General features: G+C 39.7%; 1 protein-coding gene across 4 annotated transcripts in view; it reads right to left on the reverse strand.

The window, feature by feature from the left end:
• SEC24D (SEC24 homolog D, COPII coat complex component) overlaps window positions 1-20,697 on the reverse strand; it is a 92,720-nt gene that overhangs the window by 20,041 nt on the left and 51,982 nt on the right. For 2 of the 4 annotated variants that reach the window (XM_043513422.1, XM_038399222.2), the window contains exons 9-13: window positions 17,878-18,016; window positions 15,063-15,178; window positions 8,255-8,379; window positions 3,514-3,705; window positions 2,725-2,818 (exon numbers count right to left, since the gene is read on the reverse strand). In XM_043513422.1, coding sequence (XP_043369357.1) covers window positions 2,725-2,818; window positions 3,514-3,705; window positions 8,255-8,379; window positions 15,063-15,178; window positions 17,878-18,016 — 666 coding nt within the window. Of the gene's footprint in view, window positions 1-2,724; window positions 2,819-3,513; window positions 3,730-8,254; window positions 8,380-15,062; window positions 15,179-17,877; window positions 18,017-20,697 lie in introns of all 4 variants that reach the window. The other 2 variants (XM_043513421.1, XM_038399220.2) reach the window with 1 other exon arrangement.

Below are 20,697 nucleotides of genomic sequence, written 5' to 3' on the forward strand. Positions count from 1 at the left end.
AGTCCCACTGACATGAGAGAACTGCATTCTGAGTGGATAGTTTCAATGCAAACTGTTAAATTCTTGGGGTGAAAACCTGGCTCCATTGAAGTCAATGGCAAAACTCCTAATGACTTCAGTGGGGCTGGGATTTCACTCAGACATGTGGCTTTTTTTTTAAAAAGAAAATGTGTATGTCAATTTCCTCAATTTATTTTAGAACAAACGTCTTTGGCAACATCTTATTTATCACATTATTAAAAATCAGAAAGTCCTTTTACTTTAGCGTTGCTCTTGGTTAAAGCTGCTCTGAACTGAAAATATGCTAGACAGTTTTAATTATGTATATGTATTAGGCCAAAATTTATCTCCACCAGTATGAATTTAACCCATTTTTTCCCTTTTAGACTGGAATGGTTCTCTTGTTAATATGCACATAGAATGTGTGCTATCCGCATTAAAAGCCTTATGAATAGCAGTTACTATTCGTAACTATTCTTTACAGGTTAATATCAGGGCCATTTCCCTTTTTTTGCAAACATCAGAGGGAATTACAACTTGTATAGTTCTGAATGGCAATTTTACTTTTTTAAAACTAAAAGTAAATACCATTAGAAAAAGGACCTGACAGAAGAACAGATTAAATGAATACATCTTCTTTGCACACGTACATTGTGATACTGTAAAATAGTTCATGAGAAGAGCTATTAAATTAATAGCTCAAAAAGGCCTAGGAAATAGTCTCCTTTTTTAGTGCAAGAAGGTCATCATCTTGTGGGTTTGTGCTTTATTTGTAGACATAAAAGACATCACAGATAATCAAACTGATTGTATTTTAAACCACTAGCTGTTGCTTTCTGTCCCTGTAAAAGCTACAGTGCAGCCTGGTGGCATTCTTTTAATTGCCAGTGTTAGCACTTACCAGGCACATGGGAAAACACTGGAGATGCACTGTGTCTAGGGTATTTCACCTTCAGATGCATTCAAGCTACTAAAACTTGTTGATTAAGAGGAAAATCCAGCCCTCTCCTGCAAAGCCATGGCAGTGTCCTGTTCAGTGGAACTAATGCAGTTCTCAAAAAGAAAAGGAGGACTTGTGGCACCTTAGAGACTAACAAATTTATTTGAGCATAAGCTTTTGTGAGCTACAGCTCACTTCATCGGATGCAACAATGCAGTTCTGTACACAAAGAAGAGTATGCTTGGGGCCGGGGCCTGGGCAGGGCTGAGGGTCCCACCACTGCATTGACTCTTCTCATTCTCCCGGTATACATAAGGGTAAGGGGGCTGTGTAAGTGCCCAGAGTACATTACTTAAGATTCCAGCTGAAGTAACCTCCATAACTGCTTCACAGCCTGATCCCCTTCTTCTCTCAAGTGTCCAGTCTATGCAGACTGGGCACTAGGGTCTCCATTTGCCTCTCAGTGAGCAAAAATCGGAAAATAGATATTAAAATGGAAACACCGACCCAAACTTCAGTATAGTGGCTCGAACATGCTGCTAGAATACCCCCTTACCGCCTGTAGTGGGGGGAGGTCTTCAGACTGGCCAGCAGGGAATGAGAGAAGTCCAACACACATATGTGGTAGGGAAGGAGGCAGGGGCTACTGCCTCCCTCAACCCCCACTTTGGTTCTCTGCTTAGTCCCTGGCTGGGCAAAAGAGGGAAGGCCAGCTGACTGGCTGCTATGTTCCCTGCAACCACCTATTTAAGCTAACCCTGGCTTTTCAAAAGCCTCTTGTTCAAAACTGTCCAGTTAGCTTTCCTGCCCTCCCTCTCTCCCTCTACTTATAGCTGTGCTGCTCATGATGCTGTGGGGGTCTCACTGACCCCTTGTTTTTAGGGGGTCAGGAAGTATTTTTTCCATTGGACCAAAGTGGCTTGTAGTCCAGTGGGTTGTTTTTGTTCACCTTTCTGGCAGCCACCTGGAGGTACGTCTGGGTTAGAAATAATGGGATACAAGATTCATATCACACTGTTCGCAAAAAGAAAAGGAGTACTTGTGGCACCTTAGAGTTCCGATGAAGTGAGCTGTAGCTCATGAAAGCTTATGCTCTAATAAATTTGTTAGTCTCTAAGGTGCCACAAGTACTCCTTTTCTTTTTGCGAATACAGACTAACACGGCTGCTACTCTGAAACATATCACACTGTTATGACTATTGACTCATCACAACCTTCAGCCGTTGTCCAGTGAGGGTAAAGGCTAACAGGGCCAGCGCCCAGTGGTAAATGAGCCTTGAGAATGCGCAATTGGACCTAATGCTCAGAGTGGAGGAGTCGTCTGAAGATTTTGTGGACAGAGGTTCCCCCACCCAGCCCTGTGGGTTACTCCACCACCCTTCTGTGGGGGATGTGATCGGCGGAAGAGTTTCACAACTGAGCTGAGTTCCTGAGATAGACTGGGGAGGGTCTACCTGAGTTATTTGGTTTGTGGTAAAAGCCCAGTAATTCTTACTGGACCCAATTAAATGCCTGGTACATGAGAACCAGGGGCGGGCAATGTAGTGCCCCTCCCCAATGTATAATTAATAAAGCTGTGGCCTGTTGCTGAAACTAGGTGTCTGTCAATCATTCACCCACTTGTCCTGGTCAATTATGGAATCTAAGTTCTGGAAACTATCAGTGGTTTCTTTTGGTTTCCCACTGCTATTTGTGGGAGAACTTGGCAAAGTCATTAGCAAAGTGAATTTTCATAGCTTATCCTAATAAAGACTTTGTTCTCACAAACACAGGAACATTCTAACCTTTAGTGCTTCCATGCCAGCCTGGATAACAGGAGCAAAGACAGTCTCACTCTCGTTAGTGTCTGCAAACATCTCTGGAATCTGGTCCAACAAGCTATGAAAGGGAAAAAGGATCAAATGTTTCAGCTGGTTAGAATACTTGTGTTAATACCTAAAAATCTGTAACACATCAAGCCTTTTTACACAATAACTTGCTTTCCATTAAAATAAAATTCAAAGGAATTTTAGTAATGCAAATTTTTAGGTTTCCAGCCACTATAAAACTGTCTGGATTTTAAATTTTACAAAATTTACACTTTTAAATTTAATTATAAAATAAATGTCAAGTCACACATGATACTGAAATAAAAAAAGCAGAGTAGCTTAAATTTGGGGAGTAACTGTACTAGGAGGACTTCAGGAATATAAGATCATGGTTAGCTTGTAGCATACATGTCAGTGGAGTGAAATACATGCAGTATACTACACAATGCTCCAATCCCTTTTCCAATGTTCTGCAAGCAATGTCCAGTACATTGTGTTCTCTCTCACACATGGGGTAAATTTTGCCTTCTATCTCAGCTTTGAAAAGGCCAGCTGATAGCTCTTTTCTGTGTTTCAGAACTGGAAAACTAGGGTACAAGCTTTCTAAATGCTTGCTTGCTTCTAAGACTTTCAGATAAAAACAAATACAGAATAATCCAGTTTATTTCAAGGTAGTGATCTTTCTGCTTCCAAGATTTCTGGCTGACTTTTTGGAAGAATATTCATATTCAATTCATATTCAAAAATGAAACATTAGTTCTTTACTTGTTCACAACAGATCGTGATTCCTGAAAGTTGACAAGGAAACCATCCAGCAAAGGAACAAAGACTTCTCCAACATCCGATACTACCATCATCTGAGGCTGAGCTAGGTTGCTCTTTACGTTAAAGAAATGGAGAACTTTGTTATAGGTGACAAAGCCAACTCGAATAGCTGAGGTCTCTTCTTGCTCTTCTCTGTGAGAAAAATATAAAACAGACCTGGAAATAATTTTGAAACATTTATTTTGCAATAATAAGAGTTGTTTGAAATGCCAGGGTGCTGGCAGATAACATCTGTGTTATGCATCCGATGAAGTGAGCTGTAGCTCACGAAAGCTTATGCTCTAATAAATTTGTTAGTCTCTAAGGTGCCACAAGTACTCCTTTTCTTTTTGTGAATACAGACTAACACGGCTGCTACTCTGAAACATCTGTGTGGTAGAACAAACAACATCAAGATGAAATGTCCTAATCTTAGTGTTAGTGCTAGTTAATATAATCTAATTAAATTAATTGATATAAACTTTTTGTTTAGTTGATTTCTTTAAATCTATCTTATTAAATGTGCCTCCCGTCCAAAGGGCAAGTCCTGAATATGGAATCAACTGACCAATAGTCACATATAATCTAAAAAGGAGACCCAGTTAGTTGAAAAATCTGCTTTATTGGAAACAGATTAAAGTTCAGTGATACTTATTGCTAATGACTGATGGAACAGTAATTCCACTTATTGGGAACATCTTCTGGTGATCTAATGGTACTTTGGGACTTGTGAGAGTCAAATCTCATGTTGCTTCTTTCTGTTTAACAGCCACTTTCATTCCCTCCATAGCTGTGTTATGTACCGTGTAAATTGTTCAATACTGCTTGTTGTTTGCTCCTATCAGGTCAACAACAGATATGGGGCTGCCATACTGCATATCTCACAGCTGTCTCTCTTCCAGGAATTTTGTAAACAGCAGATTCAGCCCTTATTCTTACGAAGATAGCGCCTCCTACAGCTCTCTGGGCAGAAACATTACTACTAGTGCTGGTCAGAACATTTGTCTGATTCTTTTCCCCCATTAAAACACAACAACATTGCTTAAAAAAATAAAAATAAAAAACAAAATGTGGAATATCCAGGTTCAATTCCCAATTCGGTTATCTACTTCCTGTGTGACCTTGGACAAATCATTTAATCTCTCTGTGCCTCAGTTTCCCATCTGTAAACTGGGGATTACAGCATTTCCCTACCTCTCAGGGCTGTATGTCTACATATTCTTTAACAGTCACAAGACACTCAGAAGCTGCAGTGAAAGGACTCAGATTATTTAGATTAAGGGAAACAGGAAAATCAATCTACAACAGAAGTCATTCAGAGTGAAAGTGTATGATTGCCATTTGTGCATGGAACAAATTAACATGATAGAAAGACACTAATCCACAAACCAGATACTGTAATTCTCAAACAAACTCACTCCCAGAGGTTTCACTCATATGCCCTGCAAAAATTTAATAGCCCAATGCTGTGCAAAGTCTCATGCTACTAGGAACTTAAGTGTATAAAATATACTACAGTACATATATCAGTATGCTAAAAAGTTACCATACTATGTAACTTTTGCAAAATTTTTTTTTTAAAAAAATCTACCATCCTAGGAACAGCATCATTACCCATCCTATCCTATGATAAGAATGATCATAAAAACCATAGGTATTTTATTCACCCACCCAAATAAATCTCAGAGGAGAAGAACTCTGTCAGCTAGTCATAAAATTAAAATTCATTTGTCAAGATAAATGAAGATTGCTCCGGGTTTACCCTTCAAATATGAGTTGTTAGCTGGACACCATCTCTGTCCAGAAAAGACGGGCCAGATTTTCTCTCTGTGGCAGTCTGCAATAGTCTACGAGTTGATCTGTGATGTACTGAGGCCTCTCAAAAGCACACTGATTGATGGAAACCACCATCACGAGGACCTGAGTGAGGCACTGGCTGCTCCTCTACACCAGGGTAAAATGTACTCTTTGTGACCTGTGCAAATCACAAAACAACCAATGTGCCACTCTCTAGAAAATCAGGTCTCAGCTTTCTCCACCCAAATGTTACAACAGAAAAAAGGTTTTGGCAAATGAGTACTTGAAACCTGATCACAATGTCCAGATATAGAACCCATGCTCTGAAAAATATTTGTCCTTCAGTGACAGTAAAATCCTGTTCCCACTTGAAGTCAATGGCAAAACTCCCCTTGACTTCAGAGGAGTCAGGATTTGGTCCTGATTGTTTGCAGTTGAATATTTTTAAGAACTCTGAGGAAATACTTCATCCGTTATTTAAAAAAAAAACAGATTTTTATTTTATTTCTACTGTAGCACGGTCAGAATTTGGTTGTGGACACAATCCTGCCTATGGACACATACATGCTCCCACTAATTGGCCCTGTATGTTTTGTTCTCTTGGTCCCTGCTGTATATACAGTCATTAAATAACAACAGTGTTGTTAAGTGGAACAACAACTGTAAAGATAACAGTGTTTAAATAAAAAGCCCTCTTATCTTACTACAGAAATATTTTCTCTACAAATCAGCTGCTAGTCAAAGTGTATCATTTTTGAGGCCAACTTTTGTGCTTGCATAACCCCACTGATTTCAGTGGAGTCATCCCAACAGAGACTCTAGCCCATAATCTGACCTTTGGATGAGCCCATGCTTATGCACTGGACATCCAGTACCCACAAGCAGGGGGAAAAGGTGAAATAAAAACAGTGTTTTATTACAATTCCTATTTTGTTGAGGGTCAAGCAATGAAGAGAAATTAGCTACATAAAAGAATCCTAACATGGTATTTCCTATCAGATCTCACTGTTTTCAAGATATCTTAAAAATGAATTGCCTATGGTGATTCACAAAGTTAATGTAAAAATACTCAGTTTTTCTTTCTCCAATCTGTAATTCTCATGTTGGTGTAGAATGTTAATCTGCCCTTCTTGGCTCATGGGAACACAGCTGGATCATAAAAGGATTATTTTGATCAAAAATAAATCAATGGTCTATACTTCCTGGGCTACATTATGACATATTTGAAATAAACTTTTCAAACTGCACCTAGATAGATGAATCATTTCCAAAGGGAAGGTTCTAATTATACCCTGCCACTCAGACACAGTTACTGTGTTACTGATGTAACCACCAAGAAGGCTATTCCAACATTTAGTATCTTGACAAGGCCAAGGGATTAATAATAGTCTCCACTTATATATTCCTTTACTGTGTGGAAAAGAGGTGCACACATTAGCTAGTTAACCAAAACGCCCTTAAGCAACATGCATCTGGCAGTTCTATAAGAGGATACTCTTCACATATCACCTCAATAGTGAATTTTGCAGTTTCCTCTCTCACAATTCTAAAGATTAGTCATGGATATGGAAGCCGACAGCATTAACTAACATGGCTCAAACACATCACAGTTCTCTTTAGAGCCTGCCTGGTAGGGGTTTAACTCCTAATATTCAGAGCCTGATTTTTAGAGGTGATGAGCACCCACAAGTTCCAGAGACTTTAGTGCCTAAATATACATTTGGGGGATTGGTTTTAAGCACCCAAATTTGAACATTTTAGTTTTAGTTGAACAGTTTTAAGCAAGTATGGGAAAAACAGAGGTCCTGATAAGGCTATAGAAAACTAATCCCTTTTAACTTGGTATGGGAGTTGCCTTTCCTGAGACTCCTCGGGTTACCTAGCCCCTGATCCTTCCAGGCATTTAGGTGCGTAAATAATTTTGAGGATCTGGGCTTACTCCTTACCCACTTCACTTGCCCTTTCTCCTGCCTATCAGTGAGCCATTTCATTAGGACTGCCTGGCATAAGCCCTTAGCTCCAATTGCCCTCAGCAGATATACTTCCTTATTACCATAAACCTTGCCCCCATGGGATACGGTTGCCAGAGGCATGGGCATGGAGTTAATTGCCTGTCTGCTGGACCCAGTTTAGGCCATCCACACGCCATCATAGGATAACAGCAATCCCTTCTCCTTACAATAAAGGCAAAGAGCAATTCCTTTAGCATCTCAGAAATGCATATAATAAATAAATAAATAACAACAACTTTAATGAGAGGGGGTGATATCTATTGTAATTTCATCTCATCTTCTTGCAAAAGCTTTTATCTACAGCAGCGGAGTGCAAAGATACATTGAAATGGGGGGGGGGGGGAAGAGAATCGGCAAATTTTGTTAGACTGCCTTATATGGATAATGTTAATAATAATTCCCTTAAAGGAATTAAAAACTATATGAAAGCAACAAAAAGAATTCTTGACAAAAATATGTTTTAAAAAAAAATCTAATTACAGTATTTAGGATCTGATCATGTACTGAGATTAGCTAGGACAGGCCTTTATACCTGTTCAGAGTCCTGTTGGCGATAGGAATTGTGTATGGAATTGTGTAAAGTACTCTACATGTACTTTATATTAATGTTTTCATGATAGATCATTTTTGTTAACTGTCTTTATTCAAGTTTCTAAAACCATAAAAAACAAGCAAATCTTTAACCTACATAACTGCTCTTTACCCTTCATGAGTTAAGCAAGCCTCGATGCCAGTCAAACTGTTTTAGAACTGTCAACAATGTTAAATATGTAGTCTAGTGTGATCTGTCAATTATTGTCCTAAAACTTATAATAATTTTGATATTTTCTGAAGCTTGTTTGTTTTCTCTGTTCAGCAAGTGAGTTGTACAAAACACACTGTGATCTCTTTACCTTGGAAGTTTATCCAGCACAGTCTTCAGCTCATTACATACGAGTTTAACAAGGCCACTCTTGATGTTACCATATGACACGTCGATCATGAAGATATAAGCTGGTGAATTTGGAGGCTTGTTGTTCTACAGAAAAGACAAACAATCGTCATCCACATACACAAAGAAAAACTAGTAAGAGTGACACATTAAGTCCAACAAAATCTACAGACAGCTCAATCAGGCAATCCAAATAATTATTTGATGGTTGACACCTATACTAAATAAATAAATAATAATTAAAATGATGATCTAATCTTTGAAAAGCACCATCTCTGGAATAAAACATTATTATAGGATAATAGTTTCCTACTAATCTAAAACATCAAGGTGAAGGTGTTTATTGGAAATGGACAAATATTACAGGAAGTTTTCTGTAAACTTTCAAATGTTTAAACAACAGGTCTTTGGCTCTTTGCACATCTTTTATTTTTCCTTTCCATGTACATTTGTATAATAGCATTTCACTAGCATAAATTCTTCAATTCAATTTCCATCAGCATTAACACTGATAAGCTATAGGAGACCAATCAGAATTAAACAAAACAACTCAGTCACTTTAGGATCTGATCCCGCGCTGAGATTAGCTAGGACTGGCCTTTATGCCTATTCAGAGTCCTGTTGTCGATAGGAATTGTGCGTATTTTCTTTGTACTCTACATGTACTTTATATTAATGTTTTCATGATAGATCATCTTTCTTAACTGTCTTTATTTAAGTCTCCCCCTGCTGTGTTAAGTGCTTTTTATTCTGACATGCATGCTCTTCAACTTTTCAGGGCCAAGGCCAGGTCTGATAAAAAGCTTTCACAGAAGCATTACAAATGATACCAAACTTTTCTGTCTACAATATTCGTTTTAACAACATATACAATATTTTTCTTTTTGCAGACTGGGAGACGTTTTTCTCCTCAGAAGTGCAACTCTTGCACTTTGACTGGCTGTGAATAAGCATGTTTTGTGCTCCAGCAAATCTTGACAACAGCTGAATTTAGAACCACTGAAAGGCCCCCTGTACTTTGAGAAAAAGCTGATTTTATACAATATAAATAAAGCATGAGCTCATATCATTTATATGTAAACAAGAGCTAGGCACCCAGCAACATATTGGGTTGGTACTGATTCTTCTGGGTAAAACTTCTTACGTGTTATTTCTTGTTCGTACTGCAAGTAACGTAAAAATGATGAACATACTGTACTAAGCTACACCAAGTTTCTCTATTTATTTATAAAGTTGTTAAAAAGTGGGTGAGGTAATCTCTTTTATTGAGCCAACTTCTGATGGTGAGAGAGACAAGTTTTCAAGTTTACACAGAGCTTTTCTTCAGGTCTGGGAAACATACTCAGACTCAGGGCTTGTCTACACTGGCAATTTACAGCGCTGGAACTTTCTCGCTCAGGGTGTGAAAAAACATCTCCTGAGCGCCGCAAGTTTCAGTGCTGTAAAGTGCCAGTGTAGACAGTGCCCCACCGCTGGGAGCTTCAACCTCCGTGGAGGTATTTTTTTGCACCGCGACCACACAAGGCATGTTAAAGTGCTGCCATGGCAGCGCTTTAGCATCACCAGTGTAGACTAGCCCTCAGAGTAGAACAGATTGTTTAGCATAAGTAGTTAACATGTATTTCAAGGAACCATTTAAAGTGAAGTGGCCCATTAACACCGCTTCAGTCACAGGGAAAGGAAGGGAGAAAAAAAAAATAAAATGGTAGCCAGGGAGGGGGCAGGTTTGTTAGTGGGTTATAGACTGTTCTCATAAGCCGTAAATCTAGCGTCTCTATTCAGGCCATGATTTTTAATGTCTAGCAAATTTATGAATTTAAGCTCCCAGGCTCATCTTTTGAAGGTGTTGTGCAGGTTTCCTTTTGAGGATAAAGACTGTGAGGTCAGGTATAGAGTGATCATTTTGTGAAAAGTGCTCACCCAGAGGTGATATGGTGTTTGTCTTATTTTTCTGTGAAAGAGTTCATTCAAGAGCATAGTGATTGACCGGTTTCACCTATTTAGTTGTACTAGGGCCTTTGGTGGGGATATCACATGTTGCGCTAAGCATGCTTAGGAACCATGAAAGGTGTGTCTTTGCAGAGAGGTGGGTTGTTGATCATTGTAGCAGTGGAGAAATGTCTGCAGGTTTCGTATCTGTTGTTCTGGCAGGGTCTGCTGCAGCTTTGAGTGCAGGTGTGTCCTGGTCTGTGAGGAGCTTGCTTCTGATGATGAGCTTGGTGAGGCTGGGGGGCTGTTGGAAGGCCAGAAGAAGGAGTTCAAGAAAGATTTCTTTAAGAATGTGGTCACCATTGAGTATGGGTTGTCACTGTTTAATGATACCACTCTACACTGCAACATGTACAGGGTAAGTAACAACTAAGAGTGCACAGTCAGAGGGAGTTTTATTGCCAGATTGAAGCAGGTTCTTGGGTGGCCCGTTCCATGATGCAACCTACTTCTCTGGTGGAATGTCCTTTTTTGGTGAAGTTGGTTAAGTGTGTTTAATGCTTAATGACACACACTTGTTTGACCAACCCAGACACTGAAGTCCTTTATTCATAACACAAATCAAATATGGCATGGGCAGCAGTGATGCAAACTTCTCTAACCCTTTATCTACACTAGAAATGCTATTGCTGGTTCAGCTGTACTAGCAGAGCTCCCTAATGTAGACACAGCGTATGCCAACAGGAGTTTTTCTTATCAGAGTAGCTAAACCACTTCCCCAAACAAATTAGCTAAGCTGAAAGCACTCTTCTGCCAGAATAATTGTGTCTACACAGGGGCTTCGCCAGCATAAGTATGTTGGCTGGGAGTATGGTTTTTTCACACCACTAATATAGCTACAAACAAAGCAACAAACCTTTGTAGTATAAGACCTGGCCTAAAATGTTTCACAAAAATGTTCCTTGGCTTTGTTCTAAAGGCACTGCTAGGGGTGACAGTAGTTCAGTTTCCATGGCTATTCAGTCTTTAGCTTCCCTAGCAATGATTGTTATTTAAGGTCTCGTGCAATGGTGTTTTTGCTTGCTTGCTTGTTTTTATGAGATGGACACCCATCCTCTAGGAAATGGTCCAAAGCCAATCATGTATGCTGTTCCACAGCCATCAGATAAATAGTTCCAGTCACTTATTGAGTCATATTTGAAACACAACCCTATAAATGATAAACTCCACTTTCTCATTACCTATTCCCTCAATTATAACATTCCCATCCCCCATATATTTACCCTCAACTTAAAATTATGGCCCTCATTCTGCCTTCAGTTACACCATCGTAAGGCAGGAGTTCTACTGATCTGGGAGGAAAATCAGGCCATGTTTTTATAAGCTGTTTTGATTTCAGTATTTGGACCCTACTTAAAAAAATCAAATATACTTTTGTAAATCCCACAGCAGTTTGTAAAAAGATCTTGGCTAATTTCTGACAGATATATGATAGAAATAAGATGTTGTGCTTTTGCCACATCCGCCTAACAGAAGAGCAATAATACAAAACAGCTGTTATTTGTTAACATTTTCTGTAGCTGTTCATCCTCATTGTTTTATAAGCACAAAGGAAGTGATCCTTCAGTTTTGGTCTGAGATTTAGAAAAAAAAAAAAACTTTACTGACTCAGACCAAAGGAAAAAAAATCTCAAATAACTCTGTCAGATTCCCAACAGGCAATAGCATAACACTTCCAAAGAGGCTTTATATTTCTAACGGATTTATTTTTTTTAAAAAAATCTTGAAACCAATCCACACCAACGTGCACTTGTGACAAGACTATTATAATAGCATGCTCCTTGACAAAAAGCTACTTCTCAGAACTCCTGAATGAATTAAGCTTTGTGACAAGAGCTTTGGATATAAAAACTATTACCTGAAGATGCAAGCATCAAAAAGAATCATATTCTAGAACAGTGTTTCCCAAACTTGGGACGCCACCTGTGCAGGGAAAGCCCCTGGCGGGCCAGGCCGGTTTGTTTACCTGCCGCATCTGCAGGTTTGGCCGATCGCGGCTCCCACTGGCCGCGGTTCGTTGTTCCAGGCCAATGGGGGCTGCGGGAAGCGGCGGCTGGTAGGTCCTCGGCCCATGCTGCTTCCCGCAGCCCCTGTTGGTCGGTCACAGGGGACCACGGCCAGTGGGAGCCACGATTGGCCAAACTGCGGATGCGGCAGGTAAACAAACCGGCCGGGCCTGCCAGGGGCTTTCCCTGAACACGCGGCATCCCAAGTTTGGGAAACGCTGTTCTAGAACAAACAAAACATATCTTGAAGATATTTTAGTTGACAAACCCAATAGACAAATTCATTTTCAAAAGTTATGGGGCAGCTCTTCAGCTGCCATAAATCAGCACAGTTCTATTGACACTGATGGAGAGACATCCATTTACTGTAGCTAAGGTTCCTGCACTATATTCCTATTCCTCCTCCTCCCTATATCATGCAGGAACCTCAGCTACAGTAAATGGAATGAAACTATATATATTCGTTCCTACTTGAGCTCATTTCAGATCTCAGACCTGATCCAGAGCCCAGTGAAGTCAATGAAACGGTTCCCAATCATTTCAGTTATCTTTGGATCAGGCCTCCAGTGAACTATGGAGTCAGCTAATCAGCTTGCTGAGTTCCTCAAGTTTACTAACAACAAAAACACATGCTGACTAAAATCTTAGCAACTAAAATCTTAGTTGATGTTCTGAAGCCAAATCCTGACTTCAATGGACATTAAGGGCATTAAAGACTATGCAGGCTCAGACTAAATTCTTAAGCTTATCATTACTTTGATCCTCCCTCCATTGAAGCTAATAGGAGTTTTGTTGGTCTACAATGAGAACTGAATGTGGATGTCTTAGAGCTCCATCATGGACAGAGAACATCACACTTGATATACTGTGAATTAAGCTAAAAGCTAGCAAAGGCATGTTCAAACAAGAATTTAAATACTTCATACTTGGGAAAATACCAGCAAGTTCTCTCAAATTATTTTATGTGCGTGGCATGTGTGTTCGAACAAATCTAGGACATACCCAAAACGATAAACCATTTTTTGTCCTTTCAGGTCTTGATTGTGCACTAGAACCACCAAGACAAATCCCTCCACCTGCACTGAGCCCTCCTGAATCCCATAGGGCTCCATGTGGACATAGGGATCCAACCACACACTTCTCCTTGCAGGATTAGGGCCCGTAGGAAAATAATTCTTTATGTAAGCTAATATAAATAACCACACGTGTTTTCTGTGAGTGGAAACACTCCATCACTGTTCAGTCACTAATTGTCACCAGTTTACTATTAACAGGAACCATGATCAAATACTAGCCCAATCTATCTTCAGAGATGTGGTCTGCTACTTAATGTTAATTTGAGAAAGCTATTTACTTGATCAGTCTCACTGGGAGTGGGGGGGCATTTTTAATATGTCTTGATTTTACAAGAGACTTAACATGTACCTACACTTTATTTTTATCAACACTTTTCTGGATTAAGCTTACATTAATTTCTGGCCACATTTCTAACATGGATAAGGAGTTTGATCAGCTATTACTGACTTCCCCATAGAAGAAGACAGAAAAATCTAAAAGGTTGCACACAAATGCTGTACATGGTGTAAATTAACAAAGGGCTGGATTTTAAAATCTTTTCCTCCATTTAAGGTGTTTAGATGTCTGAGCTCTAAGAACAATGTGCTTAGACATCTGACTGAGTTAAACTGTTTCTGAAGATAAGCACATGACGTGTCTGCAATTATTTTAAAAAATGAACTCCTGTTAAGGACAGGTTCACAATCTGAAGCCACCTCTGGAGTAGGAAGGCAGCCAAGCAGACATGCTGCGCACAGCAACCTGTACGCACACAAGTGGGGATGGGAAGTGTACGTTTAGCCAAGAACATTAGGCAAACCATTACTTTTACCAAAAGTACCAGGGATCATTCACATCTACAAAGAACAGAGAAAACTCAGTTTATCAACCACAGAAATGTAAAGGTTTTGTGTGACCCTGCTGGGTTATGAAATTGTGGCTCCAAGTAGTCTGTTTCAAACCCAAAGCTCAGATCTCTAAGCCACCCACAACCATTATGATTTATTTTAACAGTTAACCATGCTGAACTGTTCAAGCTCTACTGGGAATTCTCTTAATTCCCCCACTCCCCAACTAGTTTAAGGGCCTTACCCAAAGTACACCGGAAACAAGGGAAAGACTTTCATTCACTTCAATGGGCTTTGGATGAGGCCCTCAGTGAGTTCATAATATGAAGACCAAACCATACTTCTACAGCTAACATAGTGGTCAAATATACCAGTTTTCCCAGAAATGAAAGGTTTCAGGTCAAATTCTTAGGCTGAGATTTTTCAAAGCAGAGAATGAGATTTAGCCACACATCTGCCTTTAAAATTAATAGAAGACATGTGACTAACACGTGACACTGCTTTGAAAATCTCAACTGTAGCCTCTAGAACAATGCCATATAGTTAAGACCAAATCAAGGCCCCAGCTGAAACTTAGTGGATCCACAACCTTTGCTGCAATGCTTTGTAATTATTATTTGACAATGATATAATTCAACAATTGTTATAACAGAAACCACGAGCAACAATGTTCATGTGGGAGTGGATGGGGAGGAGGAGGTTAGTTTTGGTATATCATTCCATGCTTCCAGCTACAATTTTAAAAATGTTCATAGACTTCTGAACTTCTGGTGTGAAGCAGAAAAAGACTTTATTCTGCTTTAGGTATTTAAAAGATTCAGTTTGTTTTGACATACATTTGTAAACAGTTTTCCATGCTGGAAATACTTACTCTGCAATAATCCAATGTAGCGACATATTCATATGATCCTAGAGATAACTCTGGCCTCTCATAGTGGTCTGTTCTTCTGCCAACGTGATCCAGATGTTGAAAGAAGAATGGAGGGACTAAAGAAAAACAGTAAAACTAATTTTTCTTCTTTTAATAAACACAACAGAACCAATGCAGTCTCCCATTTCACTACTTGAGGAAGGAATGCAAATGCTTAGCTGGGAAACTAATTTTATGCAGAAACAGCCCAGTTTTAAAAAGAAAAAAGTTATTTTGTGCTTATTGTCACATGTGCTCCTACTGTGTTTGAAGGTCTGGATGTTTTCCCTCATGAACACTTGAAACTTCCACACTCATCCTGTAAAAGCTTGAGTAGCTGTGGATGGTACAGGCTGGGGAGAAGAATCTGCCTTTCCAAGGATGCAGGGACAGAAGGACTACTCCAGGCTTGCTACTACAAACCTGAAGCTGTCATAGTCCCAGTGACAGATGCCGATGGATCTGCAGAGTCAGAGTCATCAGCACCACCTCTCCACTAGCCAGTCCCACTCCACCCATAAGTCCTGCTGCACAGAAGGTTGCTCTAGTAGGGTTTACAAATCCTGGCCTTCTGTTCTGTTCCACTGAGTTGGGAGCATTCCGCAAACAGAGGAGAGGTGCAGGACTTCACAACTAAAAGTGAATCACAGATTACTGCAGGATTCTTGACAACCTTAGGAAACGAGTCCTAAGAAAATTAAATAGTTGCATCTAAACTGGAGGATGGCAGTAACATTTCTTCTCTAATTTTTAGAGCAAGAGAAGGCAGCAACCCTTCAAAAGTTACTTCTCGGATACCTTCACTTAAGCTTTTTACATCTCAGTTTTCCCGAACTGTAAAATGGGGATAATGCTTACCTACCTTGCAGGGGAGTTTTGAGGCTCAATTAAAGGTTGTAAAGTGCTTTAAGACTCTTGGATGAAAGGCACAATAGAAGTACAAAGTATGCTTTAAACTGATATTCTAATGAATACATGACGATATTTACACTGTTTATAATGCACGCAGAATGTGTTTATGAGAATTTAAATTGAACAAACAATACAACTTGCTATCTGCTATACTTTACCCAAAAGACTGAGCTTCAAGCCAAAAAAGAGTTGGCATGAATCTTTCAAGGTTCATGTTTCAGAGTTGAAAAGATTACTGTATTAGGGAAAGCACTATACCACTGTGATCCTGCTGAGGAAATCCAACTTGATACAAACGTCTAGAAAGACTAGTTCTGGCAAAGATTTGGGATCCAGCCAAAAGCAAAAGAACGCTTACTTATGAGTCACATGCAGCACACTTGAACAAATATGGCATGGTATCTTCTGTGAAAACCAAGCCTTGTCACAGTAAGATTAATAGGTGATTTAACCATTAAATGCATGGTCACAGACATGACTACTCTTAAGTTGTTCTAAATATTTGTTCTTTGCCAGGCACTTAAGTATTTATTTTCATTTGAAATTCTAGCTAGCAGTTTGGAATAGAGCAAAAACATATCCTGTGTTGACAAAGCACTTAAAAAAGAAAACTTTTGATGAAGCTACAGACTGGATTTCGTTGTTTTGCATTGCTGTATTTTGTTACAGTATATTTCTTTTTAAAAGTGGATTTGACCAGAGTTTCTGCATATTTTCTTAGTAAACTATTTAAAAAATAATTCATATGCAATCTTACTGGGCACATCTGACTCATAATTTTCATACGCAGAACAACTAGCTGAAGGTCCACCATATGACAGGATGTTGTCAAGAAATCATCTTCCAATTGTAGTTGCATTGCACATCAAATGTAGGGCCCAATTCTCTGTTCTGGCTGCATGGTAAAGGAATATATAGAAAACAACAGAGCGGTGCTGAAAGCAAAAGAGGCTTTACACCATGATTATGCTGCCCTTATTCTGGCACTGTCTGAGGGCTGTTTAGAGCAGCCACAGGGGTCAAATTTGTGCCCAGTTGCTCTGCAGCAGGAGAACCAGTAAGGAGCAGAAGCACTTTTCACTGGAAATGCCCCCCATTACTCTGGCTAAGTCATTTTGAGATTCAGCCTAAACTGGATGAATTCCCTAACTGCTGGTTTTACTAAGTGTACAGTGCCTTTGAGGAGTGGAGCAAAAGGGCCATAACAGAAAGAAAAACTGGGTCTAGTATTTCTATCCATTCAAGGCCACATCATTAAAAAAAGTGTGTTTTAATTGTTGCAATGTTCTGTCTCCCTAGCACCAGTTAAAGAGCTGTTATTCTCAGTTTAAAATGATAATGAAGAAATCCAATTCCATATTTTTACCTCCATAAAAGGAAACAGAAGAGTGAAGGTGTCACCAGAAGAACTCTACTGAACTTTATTTTTTGTAATGTAGTATATTCAATTACTGCTATTTCTTCAAAATTGTTCAGTTATATTTCCTGAAATCTTTTCTATTGATATGAGATGCAAAGGCTCGATCCTCCATGAAAATCAGAGCAGCTTCCCTGATTTCAACAGAACCAAGCTGATTTGCAAAAGCTGAAAATCTGATCAATAAATGTTTTCAAAAGTTAAATAAGTTATTCAGGCTGACTAGGAATAGAGAATTTGGATCATGGAGAATAACATGCCAAAAAGACTCCATAGATGAAGTACTGACTGCCCTATACAGATGCATGGTAAAAACTCCCATTCACTTTGATGGGGCCAGGATTTGACTCCAAGTAAGTAAATCAATAAAATAATACTACAGATGCAGTTTCCTGTTAGCATTAATGAATGAATAATATACACAAATAGTAGATAAATGTCACTTACCATCATTTATGCAGTTGCAAAATCCACATTGATACTTTCTTCCCCCTTCAATGAACTGCATGAAGGGACACATATAGGCTTTGCATCTGTTGCATCGAATTGGCCCAGTCTCCCCATGGTTGACAACATAAAGAGGTGTCTACACAGAATGGAAAATAGAGTCATGAAAAGCATCACTAAAATACTAAACCTAACAGTCTGGAAATATACTGATGCATCTGAACTCTCTTGTTAATTATTGCTTCTTGATCAGCTAATCTCTATCCAGGATTCACCCAAATTCTGAAACATTAAATTTTGATAAGAGCAGGGCTTCATGCACTCCTCAGAGGGCTGAGAATTCAGGGCAAGCTACAGAAGAAGCTAGTTTTCTTCTTGCTGAAATGTTCCATTACAATAGTTGTGGTAAGTGTCTTCTCATTACAGCTGCATGAACCCTTCCAAATTCAGTTAAAAGGGGAGAGAACTGGCCTGCACTACAGTTACCACCATTTAGGGCCCAATTTTGCCATCCTTATTCACAACAAATAGTGTCTTACTAAGCATAATCAATGTGACTAATTGCATAATAAGGGATTATTCAGTATGAATAAGGAAGGCAAAATTTGGCTCTTAGAAGCCTATATCAACATTTTCATGCACTATCATAGTTACTCTCTGCAAACAGCAGCCACAATTACATGCACAAATGAGACTTTAAAAAAATAAGGTTCATACAGATCCTGAATAAGAAAAGCATCTCTATTCAAGCATCTCTCTTATGCATACCGATGTCCTTTTGAACTTCAATGGGACTTAAGCATGGGCTTAAGTGCTTCTCCTGAATCATACCTTTTATTTACAATAGTTCAGCAGCAACAAAATGGCAGATGAAATTCAGTGTTGATAAATGCAAAGTAATGCACACTGGAAAAACAATCTCAGCTATACATACAAAACGATGAGGTCTAAGTTAACTGTTACCAATCAAGAAAGATCTTGGAGTCATTATGGCTAGTTCTCTGAAAACATCCCCTCAATGTGCACTGGCAATCAAAATAGTTAACAGAACGTTAGGGCTTGTCTACACTTACATTTTATAGTGCTCTAACTTGCTGGCTCAGGGGTGTGAAAAATCACCCCCCCCCGAGCGCTGCAAGTCTGAGCGCTTTAAAGCACTAGTATAGACAGGCCTCGAGTGCTGGGAGCTGCGCTCCCAGTGCTCGGAGCTAATCCCCTCGTGGAGGTGGATTACCGGGAGAGCTCTCTCCCAGTGCTCACGTGCGACCACACTCACGCTTCAAAGCGCTGCCACGGGAGCTCTCCCGCAGCAGCGCTTTGAAGTTTCCAGTGTAGACATAGCCTTAGGTACCATTAGGAAAGGGATAGATAAGAAGATAATATGTCACTATATAAATCCATGTTACACCCATACCTTGAATACCGTGCACAGTTCTGGTCGCTCCCTCTCAAAAAAAAAAAAGATATATGAGACTTGGAAAAGGTACAGAAAAGGGCAACAAAACCATTAGGGGTCTGAAACAGTTTCTATCTGAGGAGAGTAAAAAGGCTTAGCCTGTTCAGCCTGAGAAAGAGACAACTGGGGTTGGGGGGAGGGGAGAATATGACAGCGGTCTATAAAATCATGAGACAGTGAATAAAGGAAGCGTTATTTACCCCCCTTCACATAATACAAGATCTAGGGGTCACCAGATGAAAGTACTAGGCAGGAGGGTTAAAACAAACCTAAGGAAGTACCTCATACAGCACACAGTCAACCTGTGGAACTCGTGGCAAGGGATGTTGTGACGGCCAACAGCATAACCGGTTCAAAAAAGAATAAAATGAGTTCATGGAGGAGAGGTCCAACAGTGGCTATTAACCAAGATGGTCAGGGATGCAACCCCATGTTTTGGATGTTCCTCAGTCTCTGACTGCCAGATGCTGGGACTGGACGCCAGGGGGACGGATCACTAGATAACTGCCCTGTTCTGTTCATTCCCTCTGAAGCATCTCGCTTTGGCTCCAGTCGGAAGCCAGGATACTGAGCTAGATGGACCATTCTTGCGTTCTCCATGTGTCACATTTCTTATGTGTGTTTCAGTTGGCAGGATGGATTTCATTCTCAAATTTGTTTGTCCAAACCACTATCTTTAATAACCTGCTTAAAAGAGACAGCAGGATTTCCAGAAGTTATAAGAGAACTCCGAGTACAAGGATCCAACATATTTTTTAAAATAAGTTAATGTAGTGTTTGTGAGGTTTACTGAATTGCCAGCTGTGATGATATACATTTCCTCCATTTGCCCACAGAGCAGGTACAGCAGGAGTTGCATCAGTGCAAGCTTCCTCACCATTCTCTGCCAATGTGCTTCAACCATGAGTTGTGCTCACCCTAGGGGTGAGAGAATAGTGCTTTCTCTGTTAACTCAATTCTTCTTCTTCCAGTGAGGCAGGATGTAGCTTTTAAACAAGGACTGTGCTAACTTGATTATTTTGCTGGTACCTCATTTCCATGTTACTGGTCCTTCTGATTTAATTAAAGTCATTATAATTAAATTAAAATGCTTTGGACAATTGGATCTTGGGAGACAAAGGGCCCATGATGGGAATTAATCCAATCCTGAGGTTGCAGAAAGTGCTGCAGGTTACGCATGGGTAGAGGGGTACAGGTACAGTATAGATAATTATGAGGATGGGGGAAGTTTATTTACATTAGTGCTCCAGGCTCTCCTTCCCCACCCAAAGCAGTTCCACAACTCCGAGGGAGCTGCAAAGACATTCTGCTCTTCTGGAATCAATCTGTTTCGCATCTAACATATATGGCTTTCAACCCAAGGA

The sequence above is a fragment of the Dermochelys coriacea genome, chromosome 4 (genome assembly GCF_009764565.3).
Source record: "Dermochelys coriacea isolate rDerCor1 chromosome 4, rDerCor1.pri.v4, whole genome shotgun sequence".
NCBI classification, from domain to species: domain Eukaryota; kingdom Metazoa; phylum Chordata; order Testudines; family Dermochelyidae; genus Dermochelys; species Dermochelys coriacea.